Source organism: Puma concolor, chromosome D3, assembly GCF_028749965.1.
Source record: "Puma concolor isolate L17-30 chromosome D3, mPumCon1.1.hap2, whole genome shotgun sequence".
Classification (NCBI taxonomy): domain Eukaryota; kingdom Metazoa; phylum Chordata; class Mammalia; order Carnivora; family Felidae; genus Puma; species Puma concolor.
Window position 1 is genome coordinate 70,716,530 of NC_141678.1, and position 27,212 is coordinate 70,743,741.

General features: G+C 38.4%; 1 protein-coding gene across 1 annotated transcript in view; it reads left to right on the forward strand.

Moving 5' to 3' along the window:
• Positions 1-13,237, forward strand: part of ME2 (malic enzyme 2) — a 52,593-nt gene extending 39,356 nt beyond the window's left edge. The window contains exons 14-16 of the mRNA XM_025931217.2: positions 6,672-6,742; positions 7,507-7,605; positions 12,365-13,237. Of these exons, the coding sequence (XP_025787002.1) occupies positions 6,672-6,742; positions 7,507-7,605; positions 12,365-12,532 (338 nt within the window). The 3' untranslated portion in view covers positions 12,533-13,237. The remainder of the gene's footprint in view (positions 1-6,671; positions 6,743-7,506; positions 7,606-12,364) is intronic.
• Positions 13,238-27,212: the final 13,975 nt, after the last annotated feature.

Sequence of the window (27,212 nt, forward strand, 5' to 3'; positions counted from 1 at the left end):
CTTTAACTGACTGAGCCACCCAGCCTCCCCAGGACCGTTTTTATTAGTTTGCCACAGTTGAAAAATCTGGTACTTAGCTTTCTTATCTGTTCTTATTCCATCTCTCAATTTTGGTCAGTTAGTATTTCTACACTGTAGAGAGGGTTTTTGGACATTTACATTATGTTCTGTTGTTTTCTGTGCTTTGTCTATGGGTTGATTCTAAAATTACATGATTATAGATCATTTATGTCTAAACAAGTATGATTTGAATACATAATTCTATATTACAAAATGTTTGAAACTCAAAAGTCTTTCAGGTGTCAAGTATAGTGAATCTTTCTTTCATTTCCTGTTAGCTTTCTTCGTTTCTCCTAGATCCTGCTCCACAGTTGACTACTTCTTGTGCCCCATGTTATTGTCCTCTCTCACACGCATGTGTCCTATTTCTGTCTTGGTCTCACTTTTTGGAATGCATTTTTGAGTAAGTGTTTTTATTGAGCATGGATGAAATGTTCCCGAGTTTTTACATGTCTTAAAATGTCCTTCTTTTGTCTTCTCACTTGATAGTTTGGTTGGGTAGAGATTTGTAGACTGAAAGCCCATTCTCTCAGATCTTTGAAAATATTTCTCCTTTTAGTGGCCAGTGTTGCTGTTGAGAAATTTGATGTCATTAAGATTCCCATTTCTTCATGCAATACTAGCTTTTTCTTCCTAAAAATATTTAAAATTTTCTCTTTGGATTTCTGAAAGCTTACCAGGATGCATCCAGGTTTAGGCTTAATTTCCATTTATTATGCATGTATGTGTGTGGGCCAGTTCACTATATCTTTTCCAAAGGATTTTTTGTAACTTTTTGTTTCTTTCTCATTTTTCCCTTCCATTGTTGCTGTTTTCCTCTTACAGAACTTATGTTAGACCGCGGTCAAATCCCTCTATTGTTCTTGAGTTGTAAATTTTATTTCACATATTCACCTCTGCCTTTTTTATTCCGTAATGTGGGGGATTTCTGTGGCATTCATTCATTCATCTGTTTTTAGCACTTTTAGTGTATGTTTCAAGTCTTTTTTTGTGGGGTACCTGGCTGGCTCAATCAGTAGAGAATGCACCTCTTGATCTCAGGGTTGTGAGTCCAAGCCCCACATGGGGTGTGGAGCCTGCTTAAGATAAAATAACACAATAACAATATAAAAAAAATATTATATATAACCAAATATATAACAAAATAAAAATAACCAAATATAAATATAACAAAATAAAAATAACCAAAAAACCCCAAAATCTTTTTTATTATAAGAATTTTCAAACATACACAAAAGCAGAGGGAAGAACAAAGTTCCATGCTCCAGTCTCCCACACCTCAGCAGTTATCAACAGGTAACCATATATTCCCACCCGTGCCTTCCTCACTGGGTTATTTTAAAGCAAATCAGAGATGTTATATAATTTTGTTCATAACTACTTCAGTATATATCTCTGAAAAAGTAATTTTTTAATTTAAATATCACCATAGTACTAGTATCATAACCACATGAAATTAACAGTGTTTAATATCACATGTCATCAGTTTAGTAGGTTCAAATACCTTTTTTATTCCCAATACCTTTTTCTTGTCCTAAAATCACTCCTTTTTTTAATATCCACTTTTATTTTTTTTTTTAAAGGTTGCAGTATCCTTTCAAATGTCTCCTAAGGGCTAAGATTCTTTTAAATATTTCTTCTTTTGTGCTGTTCATTTTCTATAAATTTCTGGTGATCCTTAGTTCATTCATTTTAATGAGAGACTATGTTTAGTAAAATAGGGATTTGATCTGAATTTCCCTTGTACGTGTGTCTTTCTCCTTGTGGGCCTCTCCCTGAAGAGCTGAGAGCAGACTCTAAGATTTCATGACAGGTAGATTTTTAGTGTACATGGGCTGGCATCAAGCAAGCATGTTACAACTGTTGTCAAAGACTTTTAGCCTGTGAATATCCCAATGCTTTTCCTCCTTTTCCTTCCATGTGGCAGTTTTATGTCTAGAGGTCTACCCTGCTTATCTCTTGGAGACCTAGTATCTGTAGTAGAAACTCTCCCATCACCAGTGATCTCTTTCTCGAACTTGATAATATTCAAAATCAATCTGTTCTATCCAACAATATTTCTGTGGCATAAAAGCATAAGAACATGGAAAAGAATACCTTTCTGTTCATTTTAACAAAGTCATTTTCTGTATCTTATTTAACTAGTAAGGAATTTGGCAATTGATTATTTTATACAGCACTACAAAGTCCTAACTTTATTAATAACCATTATTAGCACTATAAATATAGATGTAAAAATAAATTGGTGGTGGTGGTAAAAACGGGCTTTAAAACAAGAAGACGGGAGCCTGGGTGGCTCAGTTGGTTAAGCGTCCGACTTTGGCTCAGGTCACGATCTCAAGGTTTGTGAGTTTGAGCCCCATGTTGGGCTCTGTGCAGACCACTCAGAGCCTGGAACCTGCTTTGGATTCTCTGTTTCCCTCTCTCTCTGCCCTTCCCATGCTCATGCTCTATCTCTGTCTCTAAATAATAAGCAAACATTAAAAAAAAAAACTTGAAGTGGTGAGGACGGATGAGAAATAAAATGATTTAAAAAAAAAACCAAGAAGACAAAAGTCTGTTTATAAAGCAAGTAAACATGTAAGGCTCCAATAATATTTGAATTACTTAGTCCAGTAATTATAACTGGATGAAATAACAACAAAAATAAAACCTGAAAATAGTCAAAAGGCTAACAAAATGTTGACTGTAATGTGGGGGATTTCTGCGGCATTCATTCATTCAAAAGTTTTTTGTTTTTTGTTTTTTTTTTTTTCTGGGGCACCTGGCTAGCTCAGTCAGTAGAACATGCAACTCTTGATCTCAGGGGAATTCTGGGTCAAGATTAGGGAGAGAACCAGAGCTCAGAAAACCAGCATGTGAAGGAGTCTTATGCCGGAAGCACTCTCTGATCAGCAAGAAGTGGCTGAGCAGTAAAGCAGTACTTTCCACAAAGGGAAGACCAGTGTTCACATCTGGCACCTGCCAAGGAAGGGATTCTAGTGAACCACTAGTGGGCCGAAACCCTAAAGCTGTACCTTGGAATAGGGGTATATTTGCACTATCACATGGATGATCTAGAAAACCTCAGGCCTTTATTCTGGCCTACCGGCATCCACACGTGCCTGGCAGAAGCAAACAGAAATCTTCTGTGGAACAAGGTAACACCACCCTAGTCTTCAAATTCCTTTCACAAATTTTGAAATACACTCCCAGTTAAAAATTCATGTAAAGAGATAAAACAGCACAAGGCAAAAGGAGCAGAAACAACAGGAAAACTCTGGAATTCTAGATATCAAACAGGTGCTCTGAAGCAAATATGCTTAGTATTAGTTTATGGAGATAAAACCAAATTCGAAAAATTCAGCCAAGTAACACTAAATTCTAGCATTGAAAAATAAATTTTAAGAACTCAGTGAATGGGGCTTATAGCAGATTAGAGCAAAGAGAATTAAATGGTAAGATAGGCCAGAAGAAATGATCCAGAGACCAAACAAAGAGGAAAATATAGAAAAACAGATGCATATCTTTAATTGATGTGGTTTATTGAAGCCCTAGAAGATGGGCATGAGAATGAATCAGAGGCAATATTGGTAGGCTTCATGGCTGAGAATTTCTTCAAACCTGATGAATGATGTCAATACACATATTCAGGATGCTCAGTGAAACCCATGTGGGATAAATAAAAAGAAGGCCATATCCGGGAACATCATTGTGAGGCTTTAGCAGACAACAACAAAGTGAAGACTGAATGCAGCCAGAGGAAAAAGATTTACTTGAAAGGAGCAACAATAATACATAGCTTGTTGGTTAAGTAGAGTTAAACTGTTATGAGGGACTTGCCTTGTGTCAGGAGGGTAAATTAGAGATTTACGTAGAATTTTCATACGGGTGCATGTTATAAATTTTAGGATAATCACTAGAAGACTAGAAAAACTTCCCAGCTATGGTGAGAGAACCTTTGAGGAGGAAATGAAATGATTTTTAAAAATCTGAGGGGAGCCTGGGTGGCTTAGTCGGTTAAGCGTCCAACTTTGGCTCAGGTCATGATCTCGCAGTTCATGAGTTTGAGCTCCGCGTGGGGCTCTGTGCTGACAGCTCAGAGCCTGGAGCCTGCTTCGGATTCTGAGTCTCCCTCTCTCTCTGTTCCTCCCCCGCTTGCACTCTCCCTCTCAAAAATAAATAAAATATTTTTTAAAAATTTTTTTAAAAATCTGAAAGTCAAGAATAAAGAGGAAAAAAAGGAATGTGGAATCGAAAAGAAAAATATAAGAAGACTATAGATCTTGCCCCAGATATTTAAGTAACAACATTAACTGTAGATAGAACAAATGCTCTACTTTCTAAAATATATATATTATCTAGAGGCTGGATTAAATAAGGAAGCTATTAACCACCTGATTTTCTTCTCATCCTTGGGTAATTAGATAACTGTGCTTCCCCACTCTGGTGAAGACTGTTGGGATACCTTTTGAATAGTGTAAAACTGAGAATTTCTAGACTGGAAGATGCCAGACACAGTTGAGGACAAAGGTGCCGGAAAGTAGGGCGATTAAAAGCCAAGCCACCACAGTGATTCTCGGAGTGGGCAAACCCCATCCTCGCCTCAGAGCTACCATCATTCTAGTGCCTAACGCTCATATGAGAAACACTCAAATATTACTAATCAGCTGAGGAAAATCTCTTATATGAGCAATGTATTTCATAAAAGAGACCAAATAAACAAGAAAAAAAAAAAAAGCCTTTTAGAAAGAAGCAGGGATTAGGTGGGGAGAAGGAAAGTTAAAAAACTATCAATGGAGACAAAAATATTATGTTCCAGAAACAAGACAGAATTTTATTTTTTTAAATTAGAAACAAAAATGAGTGCTTGAAAATGAATAGTTTGATAGCAGAAGGATTATAAGAAAAAGCTAAGGGGGCTCCTGGGTGGCTCAGTTGGTTAAGCGTTTGACTCTTGATTTCGGCTCAGGTCATGATCTTACAGTTCATGAGTTCAAGCCCCATTTTGGGCTCTGTGCTGATAGGACAGAACCAGCTCAGGATTCTGGGTCTCTGTCTCTCTCTGCCTCTCTCCCACTTGCTCTCAAAAATAAATAAACATTAAAAAAAAGAAAGAAAGAAAAAGCTGAGGAAGTCACTTAGAAATAGAGCAAAGAACAAGGGGTGGAAAATAAGATAATTAGCAGACTAGTCCCGGAAGTACAATATCAGAAAACAGAAATTTTAGAAAGACAACAGATAAATGGAGGGAAGAAAATTATGAAAAACTTCATGAACAGTTCCCCAAACTGAAAGATCCAAGTTTCTAGATAGGAAGGCCCTCCCACTGAGTGCCAAACGTGGTGTGTGAAAGTCATGAACCTCAAGGCACATCGCTGGGAAATTACAGAGCATTCAGTATGAAAAAAGATCCTAATACTTCCTGAGATGCAGCTAAAAGATAATTACTGAAAAGGATCGAGAATCAAATTGGCACTGATTTCTCAATCAGCTCAATCTAGCTGGCAGTTAGAAGGTGTTGGAATAATGCTTACAATTCTGATAGGAAATTATTTCCAAACTAGAATTGTAAACCCAAAGAAACTATCAAATAAGTAGAAAGTAGTAGAAAAAAGGAGGGGAGAGGAGAGGGAGCATCTTCAGAAAACTACAGGAGAATGTATCCTACCAAAAAGAGAAGTAACAAACAACTAGGAAGAAGTGGGATTTAGGAAGTGAACTCAGAAGCAAAGGGAGTCCCCATGAAAATCAGGGTTTTTCCAGGATGCCAACTCTGTGTCTGGGATGCATAGCAGCCATACCAGATGGGAGCTTCAGCACAGGTTTCTTCTAGAGGATGAAAGAAGAGACTATGTCCGGGAGCTGAAACACTTCATGATTTAGGCAGTTAAATGAGTGTTTCAGGATGAAGTGATTTTAAGTACAGAAAATCTAAAACAAGGAGAACAGCCGGACAGTAACTTCAGGGAAAACAAAAGGTTATGCAGGAGAGGAGAAATAATCATGACAGGGTGTTAATAATGGCTCAGCTGCAAGTAACACTTACGAAGTCCTAATAACATAAACAATATTGGTTCAGCCAAAGTTGTGCCCTAACCATGTGGGAAGAAGGGAGGAGGCTGGAAATGTGAAGGAAAGCCAACACACTTATTTCCTGCAGGAAGGAATCAGTGATCTCTAAAACTCAGAAGTCAGTCAGGAGAAATTCAAGCAAGCTGTTGAAGAGTGAGAGAGAGAAACATTAAAATAATCAACTAAAAGAATGGAAAGTAATTGCCTCTATAGAAGTCCATAGTAACGTCTAAGAAGTGGAAAGGTGTTTAGAGGTGGGCTGGGGATTGATGTTTCTTGTAACAAGTGTTGATGAATTGTATGCGTTGTAATTTTGCTAACTGTTAAATTGAGAAAAACCATTTGCTATTTCTAAAATTGTTCTGGTAAATAAGAATTGTAACAGTTAACAAAGATCACTTGATTTTTAACTCTCAGATTTCTGTTTTCTCTTGGCTGCTTTGTTTTGGGGGGGAAGTGGGTTACCATTAATTTGCTTTAAGTGTTGGAATTTATTTGGCTCCTTTCGTAATTTGAAAAGTGACCTTACTAAATAAACTATTTATAATGTTTTCTAGGTGTGGCTTTAGCTGTTATTCTCTGTAATACCCGGCATATTAGTGACCATGTTTTCCTAGAAGCTGCAAAGGTAAATGCTTTAAATAGTGTTTGGCAGTGCTCACTTCGGCAGCACACATACTAAATATTGTTTGGCTGTTTTATAAAGGATGAGTTATAAAGATGAATGGATCCTAATTAAAATCAGAGAAATAGAGAATGGGTCAAATCTGCCTTATGAATGGAAAGGAAGTTCTTCATCTGTTGATTTTGTGACTTGCCCATCTATGTTTGCATAAAATTCATTTTTATCATGATGTTTTAGATGTTTGATTGCAAGTTATGAATCCTTTATACTTATGACATGTACTGTACCTGTATAGTATATGTATAGTATGTATATGTGTGTGTGTGTGTGTGTGTATGTGTAGTGAATATACATATATATGGAGTATATACATCTGAAGGTGATATACTATGGCACCTTCATTTTTTTAATGGACAAATACTGGTTTATTTGGAGTGTGCTGGCCTTTTGGAGCGCCAGACTGCAATATGAGTTTTGAAGAACTCGTGTTAATACAAATTTTAATGTCTGTTTTCATAGCAGCTGTTGTAATTATGCCAAACTTTGTATGTGTTAAGAAGCATTTGTCAATAAGCCTTTAAATCTGGTTATTTATTGTTTAGTGGTGAACAGGTTTAATTTCTGCAGTGCTTTAAGCATATTCCTCATAAAAGTAAGGAGAATTATGATACCTGTATGATTTACTGCTCCCCAAACCCCTTTCCCATTTTATTAGATCCTTATTCTGTGTTATTTAAACAAAAGTAAAATGCTGTCTTTCTCTTCAGGCACTGGCAAATCAATTGACAGATAAAGAGCTAGCTCAAGGGAGACTTTACCCACCACTTGCTGATATTCAGGAAGTTTCTATTAACATTGCTATTAAGGTAAGTATTAATTTATACCTCCTCACATAAATTTTAATGGCGTATTCTTATGCAAGTAGCACAAGTTTACAGAGACAAGTTTGAAACATTTCAAGAGTACAAAGAAGAAATTTTAGGTGACCCATATTCTTTCTGCCAGGATGTAACCCACATTATTATTCTGGATTTGTTATCTTCTAGTCTTTCTTCTTCCCAAACACATGCATACATCTGCACACACATGCAGTCACCTGTGACTGTTTTTATAATTGGTTCTTCACTGCACTTTCTCCATTAAGTATATTGTAAACCTTTTCCCATGTAAATCAGTAGTAATTCTCCTGTATGACTGTTAATAATGCTGCATGGGGGCGCCTGGATGGCGCAGTCGGTTAAGCGTCCGACTTCAGCCAGGTCACGATCTCACGGTCCGTGAGTTCGAGCCCCGCGTCAGGCTCTGGGCTGATGGCTCGGAGCCTGGAGCCTGTTTCCGATTCTGTGTCTCCCTCTCTCTCTGCCCCTCCCCCGTTCATGCTCTGTCTCTCTCTGTCCCCCAAAAAATAAATAAACGTTGAAAAAAAAATTAAAAAAAAAATGCTGCATGGTGTTCTCTTTGTTGGTATATCATAATTTGTTTAACCATTTCTGTATTTTTGGACTTTAAGCATTTCTCATTTTGTTAGAAATATTGTAATGAACATCCTTAGATAAATTTTTGCACACATTTGTGATTGTGTAAGATAAATGTCTAACCATAAGAACAAAAAGTATTACTATGCTAAGGCTTCTGATATGAATTACCATCACATATCTTCAGGAAAAAAGTATCAGTTTACATTGTACATATTAGATATGAAATACATCTGTTTTCCCACACTTTTGCCAATACTTAGTGTTTTTTTAATCATAGATACTTAATAGGTGGAGAATTATATCTCGTTGTTTTTAAAAATCTTTTTTAACGTTTATTTATTTTTGAGAGAGGGAGGGAGGGAGGGAGGGAGGGAGGAAGAGGCAGAGAGAGAGGGAGACACAAAATCCGAAGCAGATTCCAGGCTCCAAGCTGTCAGCACAGAGCCTGACACAGGGCTCGAACTCATGAACTGTGAGATCATAACCTGAGCCAAAGTCAGATGCTTAACCAACTCAGCCACCTAGTCACCTCGACTTTTGCTTGTTTTTATATTGTACTGGTTGTTTTCTTTCTAATACTAACTTATAAAGGCTCTGTATATATTAAGTGTCGTGATCCTCCTCTTGGCTGTGGTGCAGGTATTTTCCCGTTTGCCATTTATTTTAACTTGTGGAATGCCATATTTCAAAAGTTTTTTTTATGGAATGATGTGTCTACTCTGTGGATTGTTTCTTCACCCTTTATGGATGTTAATGCCTTCCCCCACTCCCAAAATCATATAAATATCTACCTGCGTGTTTTAATAACATAAAACTTTTTAACCCCTCAGAATTATTTTAGAATATGATGTGAGATAGAGAAACATTTTTTTCGGAGTAGTTAACCAGTTGCCCCAGCACCAATTAATGGAGAATGGTCCTTTTATTAACATACAGTCCTCATATCTTGAGAGTCTGTTGCTAACTATATTGGCCTATTACTAGGCACTGTTAAAATTATTGTGGTATGTGGGGTGCCTGGCTGGCTCAGTCGGTAGAGCATGTGACTCCTGATCTGGCGGTTGTGAGTTTGAGCCCCACAGACTCTTGATCTGGCAGTTGTGAGTTGGGCGTAGAGATTACTTAAAAACAGTCTTAAAACCTTAAGAAAAATAATTGTTATTGTGGCATATATAATATGTATTATTTTATACTATATAGTTCCTTCCCATCATTATGTTTTTTTAGGATTTGTTTAAACTGTGCATTTTTTTGGATGAATTTTTCGATCAGTTTTTGAGTTCAAAGAAAACCCTGCAACTACGTATGAAACTATCATATTTATAAATTAAATTGGTACAGTTGTCTTTTAGTATTGACTCTTCTTCCCCATCAGTGTCTCTTTTCACTCACCACAATCTTTTTCTTTTTTTTTAAGTCTTTCAATATCATTTTGTTGTTTTCTTCTATAAATGTGGTACATTGCTGAATACTTATTTTCCTGGATATTTAAAATTTTGTGTTCTTTATAACGAACAAAGTTTTTCTTTCCATATCTGTTTCCTTGCTAGTCATTTCTGCCATATAGGGGAGGTATTAATTTTTATGAATTTACTTGATAACTAGTCGGTTGAACAATCTTAATTCTTTTTTTTTTTTTTAAGTTTATTTATTCTGAGAGAGAGAGTCTGAGTCGGGGAAGGGCAGGGAGAGGAAGAGAGAGAATCCCAAATGGGCCCTGTGCTGCTCCATCTCACGAACTGGAGATCATGACTTGAGCTGAAATCAAGAGTCAGAAGTTTAACCTACCGAGCCACCCAGGCGTCCCCAGTTTTTATTCTTTTAATGGTCTCTTAATTAACTCTTTTGGAATTTTGAGTTTTAAATCAATTGCAAGCAATTGTATTATTAATTTATATGTATTGCTCTTTTTTTTTTTTTTACCCTTAAGATCAGTTTTAAGCAACTCAGTTGACAAGAACATCCTTATATTTTAATATTGAATGTGATACTAGCTTTTGGTTGAAATAAATATTCTTTCATCTTTTTAAAGAAGTAGGCTTCATTCCCAGATTACTAAAATTTTCTTAAACATCAAGATTAGATGCGGAATTTATCAACCACATTTTTGACTGTATACTGATGATCCTAAGATTTTTACCCCTTTGACTATAAATGTTATTTTTGCATTATTTTAGTACTCATAAACTAAACAAAGGTTGGGAATTAGAGTAAAGGATGATATGTTTAAGAAATAACAGCCAATCCAGGGGTACCTGGCTGGCTCATTCGGTAGAGTGTGCGACTCTTGGTCTCAGAGTCATGAGTTCAAGCCCCATGGTTGTGTGTAGAAATTATCTAAAAATAAAATCCTAAAAAATAAAAACAGCCACTCCAGTTGAGCTGGAATCTAAAGTATAGGTAGGAAAATGGCATAAGACAGGATTTGAAAGTTATCTTAAGGCCAGCTTGTACAGATACATGAATGCCAGGCTAAAGAGTCTGAATACCTTACTGTTGCAAAACCACTGAGGATTTTAGAGCCCAGAACTAGGATGGAAAGAGTTCAGCTTTAGAATTTATAGAATGATATTACACGTGGGAAAGATTTGGGAACGTATCAGTCAGTCAAGAGGTTACCTTCGTGCCCAGATGGAAGGTCGTATGAAATAGGAGATACCTGTGTTTAGGAGTTGGCACAGGAGTACAGCCCCCAGATCATGTCTCTTCCCCTTCCCTAGAGTAGAGAATTTTCTCCTTCACTGAGGCTTTCCTTTTTAAGAACAAGGGATCAGGAGACTAGGCAGTGCTTTGTTTCTGTCCCCCACCCCAACCCACAGCCACTGAGCATCTCTTTATAGCTACCAGTCACCTACTGCATGCCTACCTGACCAAGGAGAACTCACTCTGATCTCCTGCCTTGCCCCGGTCTTTTCCGTGGGTACAAATATGTTTCTTACAATAGGCCAGAAAATAATTGAAACATATTTTCATCGCAAAATACAGGAACGTTGAGCCCCTGGGATGAAAGCTTATTTTTAATAACCTTCCGTTTTTGTTAAGTTTTTTTCTTAGAGAGCTGAAATAAACTTCAATAATGATCACCATTTAGAATGGGAACTAGACTAGGAGGAGAAAGGCATAATTGTTTAAGTATTTTTTTACTCTTTGCCACTACATTGTTTTTTAAGTTAAAATGAAACCGTGACTTGAGAATTGACTATTTCACAGGCACTGTGCTATATCCTGTAAGGAAGATTTTTGTACTACCTCATTTTACATCAAAATTGAGGCTCAGAGCGTTTATCCTCATCACCAGTCATGGTGTGTGACTTGGTTACAAATACCAGAAATCCATTCAAGCCAAGTGACGTGGGAGGTAATCTAGCTTAACCGTATAGGGCCTGGGATCTATAATCAGAATGCTTTGGGTTTAAAACTCAGCTCTCTTTTAACTGCCTTGGGCAAGTTACTTAAACTCCTCATACTTCAGTGCCCTCATATGTAAAATGAAAATAATACTATCAGTACTTACCTCATAGGATTCTTGTGAGGATTAAATGAAATGTCCATGTAAAGCACATAGAACATGGTTGGCACTCCATGATGGTGGTAGTGAGTTTCCATGTGTAAGTCCCAGCCCTAACTTTACTTGACCTTACAGTTCAGTGCCCAACACCTGATTTATAATAATTTCTGTGTCTCTTAATCCAGATTCTAGAGCAAAAACTACCTGGCTCATTGTGGGTTAGGTTTTCACCGGAGTCCAGTCACCTGTGGGTAGGAAGTAGAGTCTCCTACACCCCATTTGAAAATAGGGAGAAGGACATGGGCTGGGCAGGCTACCCAAGTAGGTCTACTTGACTGACACAGAGTAGAGCTTAAAATTATTTGTTAGATTGAAGTATGAAGGAAATGCCAATATTTGGGGGGGGGGTGACTTTAAAACACATCAGACTTACAGTGAGATTGGAGATAATTTTTATTTCATCTTTTAAGCTTTTAATAGTTTCCAAATGTTTGAAATGAGTCAAAGTAATGTTGTTTTGTATTTTGAAAAAAGAAAAACGTCACTCTTCTAAATTCATTTCTCTGTGTTTGAATAGTACCTTTTCTCTCAATCAGGTTGATATTCAGAGCCTACACAGTAATCTTACTTATTTTTCAGGTTACAGAATACCTGTATGCTAACAAAATGGCTTTTCGATACCCAGAACCTGAGGACAAGGCCAAGTACATTAGAGAAAGAATATGGCGAAGTGAATATGATTCGTTGCTGCCAGATGTTTATGATTGGCCAGAATCTGCATTAAGCCCTCCCCTGATAACAGAATAGAAGCATACCCACTGAGAAATACTTTCCATGCTTCAGGGAACCTGTTTTTTTCAGACAAAAAGAGAGAATGTTCTCAAATTTATGGTTTTTTCCTGTGTTTTATTTTCCCCCACTGCTTTGCTTGACTTATTCTTTTCATGAATTTATACTTCTGTAGAGGGTAGATGTGTTGGCTATATTGTTAATGCCCACCAGGACCCTGCAATCAAATAACCATAATGCTTTCATTCTGATTTGTAGCTCATACCACATCAAAGAGATGTTCCAAATGTATTTATCAATGTCTTCACTTGTGCTCTTATTCCTGCTTGCCAAAGTATTCACTATTTACTATTATAGTAATGATCTTCTCTCCCCAGCCCTAGAATCGAAATTTACTTCTGTGGATAGGAGTATAGAATTTTAAGAAGCCAAATTTAACCAAATTCTGAGGACAAACTGTCAGTATCAGCAAGTCTTCTTTTTGTCTGCCTCATTTTATCTTTATGGTCTGAAATCCCTTTCGAGTTGATAAATCTAGAGAAATGTGAAAAATCTACCCTGTTATTTATTTTCTGGACCTAATTTGAAGCTTTAACATCATGAGAGAGAAGTGGGAAGTATTGCTGCCTTTAGACAAATAAACAAAATAGTCATTGTTTTCAATAGTGTATAAAAATCATAGTGTAACTTTTTTATTTAATAAAGGTAATACCCTAAATTTAATTTGCTTCAATGATGCGATTTTATTGCCCACTAGAAATTTAGGTTTGCTTATGATGAAAAATACCTATTTTCATTTTATTTATTTCTAGATGATTGAAAGGAAGGGATATAATGCATAAATTATAAGTGACATCATGTGACCCTTAACAAATTAGTCATATGTTTCACATCCAAAGAAGCATACTTAACTGGAGAAGCTGTATCCCCTATTCCAGTATGGTGCTTTTTATCACTTTGATAATTTTGGAATGTTTCTGTGATACATTCCTTTGAATACCATTAGTGACAGCTCTCTCTACTGAAGATGGAATTAATTTTTTAATTAATTTAATTAGTTTAGATCTAAGTGGGGATAAATAAGGTTGGTGTTCTTACCAGGAAATGCCATTTTTAATCCCAATTAAAATGGGTAACAATTGGCTAGTGAAGCCAGTTTTCTTACATGGCGTATTGGAGAGGTATTTGTTGTTTTTTGGGTTTTTAAATTTGTTTGTTTATTTTGAGAGACAGTGAGCAGGGTAGGGTCAGAGAGGGAGGGAGAAAGAGGGAATTCCAAGCAGACTCCGCTTTGTCAGTGCGGACAGGGGACTCGAACTCACGAAGCCTGAGATCATGACCTGAGTGGAAATCAAGAGTTGGACACTTAACCAACTGAGCCACCCAGGTGCCCCTGTATTGGAGAGATCTAAAGCAAAACCCAAAAGCATTTTGAGAATTAGTAGTATTACTTTATGTGTGCCTAACATAGTTGCTTTGAAGGAACTTTTAAATTCTCATTCTAGAATATTAACTACAAGAAGTTATTCATAGCTTCGTATAAGGGTGGACATTATTTGGTATTTCTCTCCATGGTCCTTGGAAAAAAGGGCTTAATTATTATGCTCATATTTCCTTCTATCTATATGTAGAGATTGATTGATACTAATTTTGAATATAATTCAACATTTTAAGAATGCTTGAAATGGCATTGCCATTTGGAGTATGGAAAAATGCAATTGATTAATCCATTTAACAGGTGAGTGAAGTCAGAAGTGTGTTAAATAAATCTGTTTTATAAAATAAGCAACCAGGTCACAATTTGTTTCTGTTAAAGATGAAAGGTTTATGTTTTTCTTGTTACCTTTGTCAAAACAAAATCACCCCCCAAAATACTATCTTGAGTTTAACATTACAAGCATAATAATTACAAATCCTGTTTTTTGCCTAGTGCTTATTGAAGGCAGGACCATATGCCAAATTAAAGTAATTTTACGAAGCTTAGTAAATATGTCTAGTATAGTCTTTTTTTTTTTCTAGTATAGTCTTCATGGAAATTATACTTCAAGGAAAAAACAAGGCCAACTGGTATATAGCCTGCTTATTTAAAAGAGAAATTATATACATATAACCAGTAAAATAGTGGTTGGTAACACATGAGAACAGGTTGCTTTTAATAAATATACATTGGAATATATATTAAAAGCAACCTATTCTCATGTAGTATTTACCAACAAAGTAACAATTACTGGATGTACTTTGAAGAAAAAATTTTAAGAATCTAGCCAGGAGCTATTAGGATAGTGGAAGGGGGTTGGTGGCATTACGGCATCAAATTGGAAAAGAAACAAACATTCAGACCTTCTATGGAATCTGTTACCTAACAAGGTAATTATTTTTAAAACCTCAGTGGAGAGTCATTTTCATTCTTTTGAATAGAGAAGAAATTCTGTAAGCTTAGTCTGTCAGACACTACCCAGTAGGGAAAGTGAGAACACAGTCTAATCTGGCACCAGCACCCATGGTATGAAACAGCCTGCGTAAATAGTAGGGGTATAATGATGAACATGTTCGAGATTTGGTTAAAATCTTTTTAAAGGATGATGTCTTAACCAGGAAGCTGCTTCAGAATCACCCTGAAGCTTTTTTGTTTGTTTGTTTGTGTGTTTGCTTAAGTTTTTATTTAAGTAATCGCTACACCCAACGTGGGGCTTGAACTAATGGCCCTGAGATCAAGAGTGGCACACTCCTCTGACAGCCAGCCAGGCACCTCCACCCTGAAGCTTCTTTACAATACATATGCCTCTGCCCCTTCCTTCCAGGTCCCCTGGACCACCAGGGACAGCCTTGGCAGGTGTATTTTCAGCAGGTCCCCAGGGGATTCTGGCACACATGTGCCCTGCCTCCCAACCGTTGTCTTCAAGTGTACATCTGAATTATCTGGAGAGCTAACTGATGGCTCCCGCTGATGCAGTGGCTCTGGGGTGGGGCCTGAGAGTCTGTATTTCTTGCCATCTCCCAGGTGATGTCTAGGCTGCTGGCACAGAGAAGGCATTGAGTGGCTTTCTTCCAGAGTTTTGAGTGTGATGTGCAGTTTGTTTAGTGCTCATATAGTACATACTTTATATAAAAAAAGATAACTGGAATTATGTCCTTCCATGTAATTGTTTTCATCCACTTATGTAGAGTTTTTGTGGGATGTTTATAAGGACAGGAATTAATATAGAACTTTTAAACAGATTTTTCTGAAATATATAAGTAGAATACTGTTCAATTCTGAAGTATAGTTTTTTTTTATTTTTCTAAGTTTTAGAAAAAGTCCTAATGTTTGTTTATTTTTGAGAGAGAGTGAGAGCGAGCAGGGGAGGGGCAGAGAGAGAGGGAGACAGAAAATGTGAAGCAGGCTCAACGTTGTCACCGCAAAGCCCGACACAGGGCTTGAACTTACAAACTGTTAGATCATGACATGAGCTGAAGTCAGACGCTTAACCAACTGACCCGCCCAGGTAACCCTGAAGTATAGTTTTTAAATGCGCTTGTTAAGTAAAACCTAGCAGCCAGTTTTCACTTATGAAAAGATTAGCTATCTGGGGCGCCTAGGTGGCTCAGTCGGGTAAGCATCCAACTTCGGCTCAGGTCATGATCTCACGGTTTGTGAGTTTGAGCCCCACATCGGGCTCTGTGCTGACAGCTCAGAGCCTGGAACCTGCTTCTGATTCTGTGTCTCCCTCTCTCTCTACCCCTCCCCTGCTCACGCTCTGTCTCTCTCACTCTCAAAAATAATAAGTGTTAAAAAAAAATTTTTTTAAGATTAGCAATGAAATGGGTAATTGTTTCTTCTCTGTTGGTTGCCTTATGATACGACTTATCCTTTGTCTTTTCTTTCCTTAAATTATCAGCTTCTGCAGAAATAAGATTCTGCATTCTCCTTTTTGCAAAGAAGTTGCTAATGAATTAAGACCAAAGCATAATTATTAAGGGGCACAGAGCATAATATATTTACTGCCCTCAGATAACTGAGAAAACTCAAACAGGTGGTAGAGGAGTGAGAAAAGTCTTGCCTTAGAAAGAACACTTCATCCAAATACTCCTGTAGCTTTTTTCCCCAAGCCACTCAGTAGCTTTCAAAAAGAACTTCATACTCTTGAACAGCTCCAGGGTTCTGTTGAATTCACCAAAATGGAATCCTCTCTGTTGAGTGTAAATAACACTTAAGGACACTGATAGAAATCTCAAAGCTCTCTGCTGGGATTCCATTTAGAGGGACTACCCTAAACAGTGAAATAGCACCAATATCGTGTTTCCATCCAAAACACGACCACACATGTTCAGGGACTGGCACATTGCTGACTTTATAGGAGAGAACACAGAATCATTATCTACGTTGGCTCTCAACTGATTTGTGATTTGTACTTTAATGTGCATCTAAATGTTAAGATGAAATAAATCCTCTACAGCCAAGCTTAAATAAAGTAACATATTTAATATTTAAAATAGCCAAGATAATTTGACTATAGACAACTTCCCCCTCATCTGAAATGAGAATGTTTTAATGGAAGCAGAGTAAAAGCTCAATGCTTTGTTTCAAATTTTAATACATTCAGCTGGACCTGATTAGGACATGACTCTCCGTGCATAATTCTTGCCAGGAGTTACTCAGGTAAACTGGTGATTAGATTTTAAAACAATAATTATTTCCCTTCTTGGATAAGGAAAATGGTGCCTCTCAGAAAAGTAACACGATATATTATGATACATGATGAGGAAATGTGTTCATAATTTAGTTGCATAAAACATACAAATTAAGCCAGATGACTTTTGGATGCTTTGTATATTTATGTACAAATATTCCCCAGTACGTTTTAAGTGTACATTTTTCTGATTTTAAGTGTATATCCTAATAAGTCATTGATTCCTACAGAGTCATTGAATGTCACCAACATGTTAGGTAAGTACAGTTAACAAATAATGCTAAAGTCAATTTTATGGATAGTACCTGGTCTCCTTGTAAGCATCTAATAGGCGTCAGCGTACTTCATTCACAAATCACCTCCTGTCACTGCACCTGTTTTAGAAAGGCCACGGGCACAGGGAGGTTCAATGCCTTGCGCAAGGTCCTAGCTGGTGAGTAGCAGAGTCAGGGCTCTTAACCTCAGCCCCTCTCAAGGAAGAAGGGCCTCTGTGATGGGTGATTTTATCTGGATCTTAAATACGTTGTCTCCAAGAACTGTTATTTCAGATGAAAACTCACGTGTTCTTCTAAGATTAGACTTAGGTCCTTTTAAATGTGTTTTATCAGTTTACTTGATTTTTACTTTGTTCCCGTATATAACTCAAATACAATATAACACTGTTGTATTAGTCTTCAGCATTTTAAGTACTGGATGTAACCATAAAAGATTTTGTTTTGAATTTGATAACTTATATCAAAGATTCTCAAGAGCTAGTTCACTAACACTTTTGATTTGATAATCTTTCCATAACCACCAATTGCTATCACTGCTATCCAGTTTCAATAATGCTTATACACTTGGTGCCTCTGCCAATGTGAATTTGAATTGTGAGATACATTTCCATATCTTGAGGCAATGATATTTTGATACACTGATAACTATTGTATTATAGGCATGTATATATGCCTATAATATGCGTAACTTCTTCCATTAAAAACTGAGAACAGTTGGGGTGCTTGGCTGGCTCAGTCAGTAGAGCATGTGACTCTTGATCTTGGGTCATGAGTTCAAGTCCAGAATTGGGTGTGGAGCTTGCTTAAAAAAAAAAAAAAAAAGTGACGGGGAGAAAAAGCTAAGAGTTAAAAAGTAGAAATATAAAAATGTATGTGTGGAATAAGGAATTTCTTAGACCTATTTTAGCTAAATATTTGACAAAGTAGCATTTCTGCCTAATGTTTTATTATACTTTGCCTAATGACCTTTAAAATTAACTGAAATTAAAACCATATTTTTGCAATTGATACTGTGTTCCCTTTGATAACATCCCAAGCATGAATTACTAATTTCAAGGGAATCATGCATTACAAAAGTGACCGCTTAGCCTTTCTCACCTGTGCATTTAAGATAAAAGGATGGGATAATCTTGTGGTAATTGCTTAAGGGAATTACCAGTTTAAGAGGAAAGCCTTGTGTAGAGTGTTATACCAGACTGACTTATTACAGATGGTTTCAGGAATCTGTAAACACTCCATAATGATGTGAATTGTTTTTTCTCTTTTGAGGTACATAAATTGTAATGAGATGTGTGTATTTTCTTAGTAAAACTTCCCATGCATAAAAAATGTGTTATGACCTTGTTTTTAGAGGCACTTTCAAAGCTCGGTAGTATCTTAAACCTTAAAACACACACACCCCAGAACACCTGCTCCCTTGGGAGTGCTCTGGGCTTAGCTTTAGATTCACACGTGGAGCACTACTCATGCTCACCAACTTTTCCTTTTGTTCAGCTTCCTACTTTATCTCCTTATTTAATCATAGCACTAACAGAATTGTTCCTTATCCCTTCTCCCCCACTACATACACATTGCAAGACCCAAATGTTAGAACACCAAGTCAGGAAAGATTGTACATTGATTTTGTGATAAAGGGGGGAAATGGTAGAACAGCTAATACGTTCTGAGTGCTTACCTTAAGCCAGGCACTGTTCTAAGTACCTGATATCTATTTACTCATTTAACCTTCAAAACAACCTTCTGAGGTGTAGGTACTACTATTTTTCCTGTTTTGCAGATGTAGACTCTCAGGTACAGAGCCCTGCAGGTCATGTAGCTACCAAAATGGCAAAGCTAGGATTCAGACCTCTTGCATCTGACGCTATGTCAGCTACTCTTCACCTACTCTGAGCACAGCCCACACAGCAGAACGTGGCTGCAGAAAATTACAGTCGTGCTGGCTGTCTCACTCAGTCATCATCACTAACTTTAAGATGGGCATCCAGTGACTGACACCTTCCCTGCATCAGACCTCGGACATCTTCCTGCATCCCCACTCACGGCAGACAGCCTTGCTTCCTGTCTCATAGAAAAACCCAACAGAAGAAGAGAATGTCCTAAGTTCCCCTTCCCCCATCTCCCCAGGTACCTTGAGAAGGTGAGAGAAACAGCAGCTCCTGACATCCAGAAGCTGGCCCCCACCTCGTTGGCTGGCCTCGCTGTTGCTAGGAGCTCATGGCTAGGCCTCCGTCTTCTCCTGTTGAATGTTACCCAGCTCACAGGACGTCAGTGTCAGGCAGGGCCACTCTGACCACAATGGTCAGGCCAAGAACTTCTGTTCTTCCTCCCCCAAGCCTTCTCTTCCCCGTCTCCAATTTTACCTAAGTGTCTCAAGCCAAAAGCCCTGGAGTTATCCTGGACTCCCATCTCTTTCTCTCATACCTTAAATCCATCAGCGATTCTTGTTGGCTCTATCCTTAAATATATTCTTTTTCTGTGGTTGTTTTTAATTTTTTTTAAACATTTGTTTATTTTTGAGAGAGAGAGGGAGACAGAGGATCCAAAGCAGGCTCCGTGCTGTGAGCACAGAGCCCAATGCGGGGCTCAGACTCATGAACCTTGAGATTATGACCTGAACCGAAATCAAGAGTCGGACGTTCAACCGACTGAGCCACCCAGGCGCCACCAAGTGACCCTTTTAAACATAAAATGGAGTCACTTCTCTGTTCAAAACCCTAAACGGCAAAGCCGAAGTCCTTATGGTGCCACAAAAGGTCCCTCGTGATCACCCACCACTGCCTCCACCACCACTTCCTACTTCTCTGACCTCACCTGCTACCCTCCCTGCTCTCTTGCTCTAATTCAGCCATACTTGTCTTGAGCACCCAAGCAAACTCCAGACAGAACTTGGCATTTGCTGCATCCTCTGCAAGAACATTCTTGACATCATCTTCTCTACTTGCTCTACTTGCTTCTTTAGGTCTTTGCTCAGATGTCACTTCTCAGTGAGGCTTTCTCTAACTCACCTTTTTTTTCTTTTTAACGTTTATTCATTTTTGAGAGAGACAGAGTGTGGGCGGAGGAGGAGCAGAAGGAGAGGGAGATACAGAATCCGAAGCAGGCTCCAGGCTCCCAGCTGTCAGCACAGAGCCCGACGCAGGGCTCGAACTCATGAGCCACAAGATCGTGACCTGAGCCGAAGTCAGACACTTAACCGACTGAGCCTCCCAGGCACCCCTCTAACTTACCATTTTAAAAATTGCAGCCCAAACTCCCCAGCATTCTCTCTCCTCCCTATTTTTCTCCACGGAACTTATCACCTCCCCTCTATGTATAGTGTTGCAGGGTAGATAGAATGTGCTTTCTTCCTCTATGGAAGCCAAAGCCGGTGGGGGAAGATCTTCCATTGCCCTACCTCATGGCTGGCAAGAACAGTGGTCAAGGATCAAATGATGGTTGGTCAATGGCAGTGCCCTAAGAGGATACTGACTAGGCAAGACCTTGCATGTGGTTTCTGCTGCTTGCATTAGTTCATGGTTTCTGTCAATTTTGTGGGCTCTCCACTCTGCTTTCATTCTGTAATTTAAATTAGCCAAAATTGGTTCTATGCTTGTAACCAATAATTCTGATTGACATCCAATTAAGATGTCAGCTACTTATAAGTGTGTTCATATTTGCCCATCCAACAATACTTTGAGCAAGTCAAGAGCTGGGTCATGTCTTGTATGTATTTTGCAGTCTCAAAATCTCTTTCTCACCCAGTTCGGGGCTCCTTCTCTATATAGGTTTAAGCAGTGCTTGATTTCAAATAATTGAATGATGAGCAAAAAAGTTCCCAAATATAATTTGAATGATAAAAATAAAGTCACGGAGTCTGCCATGTTATCACTTTGTGGGTTCTGAAAGTTGCCCACTGCTTTTACAAATTTGTGATTAGAGTCATTAACCTTCCCCCTTAATTTCAGGTCAGTTACAGTTGTAGATGTAATGATAGGTAGGTTAGTTTACTGATTTGAAAAGACCACTATTATATTACATCAAGGTTACCTCTAACCAGAGAATGAGAGAAAAAAGAGAAGGCACCTTTCTCCTACGTGTATAAATCATATTATTAGATGTGCTAGGTATCACTTTGGAATGACTCACATTTGAATAACACTTTACAAAGCATTTTCAACAAACACCATTTAGCCTTTATAACAAAGGTTTGAGGCAAGAGCAGACACAAAAAATCCAGGCTGAAACTGTCTTTTGACTCAAAAGTTCATGCTGTTAAGCGATGTAAAAAGACAAATGACAAATTTGGAAAATATTTGCACCATATATCATAGTTAAAAAGTTAGTATCCCTAATATATAGAAAGCACCTAGAAATTCAGAAGAAAAAGACCATTAAAATGAAAAAAAAACTGAACAGAAGATATGCACAAAATGTTCACAGAAAAAAATTCAAATGACCCTTAAACTTATGAGAACATACTCAACATAGCTCATGAAAGATAAATGCAAATTTCAACTACACTAAGATGTTAGATTGGCAAAACCCCCAAACTTTGATAACATTAATGGTGGTGAGGCTCTCAGGATAAAGGTACTCTGATACGTTGCTAATGCGAGGCAAATGACACAACATCCAGAGCAGTAATTCTGGCATTGTCTAGCAAAATTATACATGTAGTTACTAGTTGAGCCATCCCACTTGTAGGAATCTATGTCAAAGATACACTTGCAAAAATAAAAAAAAATAACTTATACACATATTATAACAAAAGACTAAACAACCCAGAAGACTGACTGGATAAACTATAGTATAATCCATTCAGTATTAGATAACTGTAAAAAGGAATGAGGAAGAAATTTGTATCCTGATACAGGGTTGTGGTAGCCAAGGAGATGTGCTATTTGGAACTTCTTTCCAAAAATAACTTGCTGCAAGGAGTGCATCTTTACTGATGCTTTTTGCTTTTTCACATGTATTTGCTTCAATGTATTTGCTTCTTGAGAGAGAGAGAGAGACAGACAGACAATGTGAGTTGGGGAGGGGCAGAAAGAGAAGGAGACACACACTCTAAAGCAGGCTCCAGGCTCTGAGCTGTCAGCACAGAGCCCATTGCGGGGCTCAAACCCAGGAACCATGAGGTCGTGACCTGAGCCGAAGTCAGATGCTTAACTGACGAGCCACCCAGGTGCCCCCTTTGCTTCTTTAATCATGATTTCTTTTAGTTCTTTGAACATATTTATAACGGCTACTTGGATAGCTTCGTCTGATAAATCTAACACCTGGGTCACTCTCACAGGCAGTTTCTGTTGCCTGCTTTCTATTATACAGGTCATAGTTTCCACTTTCTTTATATTTCCCACATTGTTTTTGTTGTTGTTGGAGAATGCATATTTTAGATAATATATTGTAGCAAGTCTGGGTATTGCCCACCTACCACTTCTGAAACTTGTTATTGTTATTTGCTTGCTTATTTGTTTAATGACTGCTGGATTCTTTTATTGGAGCCTATTTCCCCAACCCCGTCTGCCTACAGAGTTAAGCCTCTGATATTTGCCCTTAGGAGACACAGTCTTTTTAGGCCCACTGTCATCCTGGGCTGACAGTGTTTTGACAGGGCTCTCTTTGTCTCTTTCCCTAACTATACCAATCTGTTAAGCTTTCTGATTGCCAGCTGATTGCTTTATTATTTTCAACAATATCCAGGGCATAGATTGCCCCACAGACTAAAGCAATCAAATTTGAGTTCCTTTGAAGGGACAGTTTCTCTTACTGTTTGAATTTTGTTCTGACCTCAGGTAGGCTCCTTCCATTGTCTTGTGCCCACTGTCCCTTATTAGGAAAACTAGCTGCTGACAATTTAGCCTGTATGTCTAATGATTCTACCAATCTCCTCCCAGTTCCCTTTCACCATCATTTCCATTCATTTTGTAAGTGCCCTTAAGCTTGAATGTCTCCACACTCTATTGCAAGTGAAACTAACACGGTGGAAGAGATTAAAAGATACATTTTTTAAAAGTTTATTTTGAGGGGCGCCTGGGTGGCGCAGTCGGTTAAGCGTCCGACTTCAGCCAGGTCACGATCTCGCGGTCCGTGAGTTCGAGCCCCGCGTCAGGCTCTGGGCTGATGGCTCAGAGCCTGGAGCCTGTTTCCGATTCTGTGTCTCCCTCTCTCTCTGCCCCTCCCCCGTTCATGCTCTGTCTCTCTCTGTCCCAAAAATAAATAAACGTTGAAAAAAAAAATTAAAAAAAAAAAGTTTATTTTGAGAGAGAATGACTGGGTGAGGGGCACAGAGAGGGGGACAGAGGATGTGAAGTGGGCTCTGTGCTGACAGCAGAGAGCCTGATGTGGGGCTCGAACTCACAAACTGTGAGATCATGACCTGAGCCAAAGTCAGACATTAAACAACTAAGCCACCCAGGTGCCCCAAAATACACGTTTTATTTTTTTTTTCTTACAGCGAGTGTAAGCAGGGGAGGGGCAGAGAGAGAGGGGGAGAAAGAATCTTAAGCAGGCTCCATGCTGAGCATGGAACCCAACACAGGGCTCCATCCCATGACCATAAGATTCTGACCTGAGCCCATATCAAGAGTTGGACGCTCAAACTATTGAGCCACCTAATGCCCCTAACAGGTAGATTTTAGGTCTGCTTCTCCCCCCAGGCAAAGCATCTTTGCCAAGTCTCTGGAACTGGAGACAATGGCATGCTACTCACTCAGTGACATCCCCAATTTAGGAACTGGGCCCTTGAGGAGTGGAGTAGAGACCTCAGGTCTTCTTGGTTGGCCTCTCCCTCATGGAACCACCACTTTATGAGCCAGGCCAAGGGCAATCAGGACCCTTGTACTCTCGCTAAGCCACGTCTAAGACAAAGCCTCCATCCTGCCTCTTCGCTACACTTGCCTAGAATTTAGCTTCACCAACCAGTAGCTGGGGGCAGCATGAGAAACACGGATATACTAGCCCTTCCTGGAAGACAGCCCCCTGACTGTGAGCTGGGAGGACAAGGAGTCTTGTGTTATTGGTTGTGCCAGTTTGGCACGGAGGTTCAGCCTCACTGATTTGGGAGAGAAAAGGGGGGAAACAGGTCTCAGTTCAAATACTATAAACTCTCACTGTTCTGCTGAATTTTGGTAGAATTTTTGAATAAATGTTTCTTCATTTGCTGAATGTCCTTAGGACAATTTCCAGAGACTTGAAGTGATTTTGTTTTTATCATTATAACCAGTTTTCCTGGGGAATGGGCCCATAGGCACCTCATGCTGTCATACTGGAAGTTCCTCTAAAACTAATTTTAATAAAGTGTCACCAGGGCACCTGGGTGGCTCAGTTGGTTGAGCATCTGACTCTTGATTTCGGTTCAGGTCATCCCAGGGTTGTGGGATGGAGTCCCGCATTGGGCTCTGCACTGGTCATAGAGCCTGCTTAAGATTCTCTCTCCCTCTCCCTCTGCCCCACCCCCCCATTTACAAAAATAAAAAATAAATTTAAAAAAGTAAAGCGTCAAGGCGCTTGGGTGACTCAGTCAGTTGAGTGCCCGACTTAGGCTCAGGTCATGACCTCACAGTTTGTGGGTTCAAGCCCTGTGTTGGGCTCTGTGCTGACAGCTCAGAGCCTGGAGCCTGCTTTGGATTCTGTGTCTCCCTCTGTCTCTGCCCCTCCCATGCTCTCTCTCTCCCTCTCTCTCAAAAATGAATAAAATATTAAGAAAATATATTAAAAATATTTTTTTAAAGTAAAGTGTCACCTATGGAAGGAAGGAATATTTTTCTGAATATGATTTTGACTTTGGAACCCATGTAAGTAATTTACATAATTTAAAACAAATTTTAAAAAGCAGTACCTAAAAATGGAAAATAAGTAAAAAATCTAACTGTGTATCAGGTTGGTGGCATAACAACATGGAAAAAATAATTTTTTTCTTTTTTCTAAATATTTATTTTTGAGAGAGACAGAGGGACAGAGTGTGAGCTGGGGAGGAGCAGAGAGAGGGGGAGACACAGAATCTGAAGCAGATTCCAGGCTCCGATCTGTCAGCATAGAGCCCAACTTGGGGCTTAAACTCACAAACTATGAGACCAAGACCTAAGCCAAAGTCAGAGGCTTAACCAAATGAGCCACCAAGGTGCCCCGAAAAAAATAATTCTTAAGAAACCTAAAAATAGGTTTTTGACTGTATATACCTACTGTGATATATACAGTGGTTTGCTAAAGTTACTCTCCTGGAGCCAAATCAAATTATGTTAATGTCATTAGGAACCAAGATTTTTTTTTTTTTTTTTGAGAGAGAGCAAGTAAGAGAGAGCGCTCATGTGAGTTGGAGAAAGGCAGAGGAAGAAAGAGAGAGAATCTTAAGCAGGCTCCACATCCAGCTCAGAGCCCCATGCAGGGCTCAATCTCATGACCATGAAATTATGACCTGAGCTGAAATCAAGAGCCGGATGCTCAATTGACTGAGCCACCCAAGGGTCCCAAGGAAACAAGATTTTTTATTTAAGTGACATCAGTATAAAACTAAACAAATTAAGTAAAAACTCTGTAATCTTGTAACTGAATTGAAAAAATCAGTATGAATTCATGATTTATTTTACTTTAAATTTTTTTTTAATGTTTATTTATTTTTGACAGAGAGAGAGAGAGAGAGACAGAGCATCCGAAGCAGGCTCCAGGCTCTGAGCTGTCGGCACAGAGCCTGATGCGGGGCTCGAACTCACAGACCGTGAGGTCATGACCTGAGCTGAAGTCTGATGCTCAACCGACTGAGCCACCCGGGTGCCCTGATTTATTTTACTTTAAAAAATATGTATTTATTAGCTCTGCCCACTAAAAGGCCTAGAACAAGCCTCTAGATCTAACTCCCATGTGATAGGAAATGCATGGGATAGAGAAACATGTTACATGGAGACGGAATCAGCCAAGTCCAGAATTTCGGAAACTAGATCTAGAGTATAAGCAACCCAATTTCTTCCACAAATAAATGGCAAGAAAAAAGGAGAGGGAAAAGAAACCATCAAAGTTTAACAGAAACTTTAGAAACTCATACTAAATGCAGTCTAAACATTTTTTTTTTGAATCCTGGTTCAAACAAACCAACTACATATGAGACTCTTTGGGAATAATTAGGGAAAATTGAACACTGAACAGTTATTAAATGATATTAATAAATAACTGGGTATTTTAACAAATTAGATGAAGGAATTGCTAACTTTTTCAGGGGAGACAATAACATTAAGAGATTTTTAATGTTTTTATTGTGTATTTTTATTTTCTGATTTGAACAAATGAGCCTCAAAAAGTTATGAGATGATCAGGAAAATTTAAACAATGAATGGATATTTGATATTAAGGAATTATTGTCTCCTTATGATAATATTATGATCATATAACAAAAAATTTATCTTTTATATTTATATACTCAACTGCCTATCATCATTATATAGTGATAAGACTTTACCAAAAAAAGGATTCTTTTTTTTTTTTAAGTGTATTTATTTATTTTTGAGAGATACAGAGACAGCATGAGCAGGGGAGGGGCAGAGAGAGAAGGAGAGAGAGAATCCCAAGCAGGCTCCATTCTGTCAGGACAGAGCCTGATGCCAGGCTCAAACTCACCAAACCGTGAGATCATAACCTGAGGGGAAACCAAGAGTCAGGTGCTCAACTGACTGAGCCACCCCAGGCGCCCCCCAACAGAGGATTCTTAAATGCTTATAGAACTATTTATAGATAAAGTAATATTGTGTCTGGAATTTGCTTGAAAATAATCCAGGTTTTTGT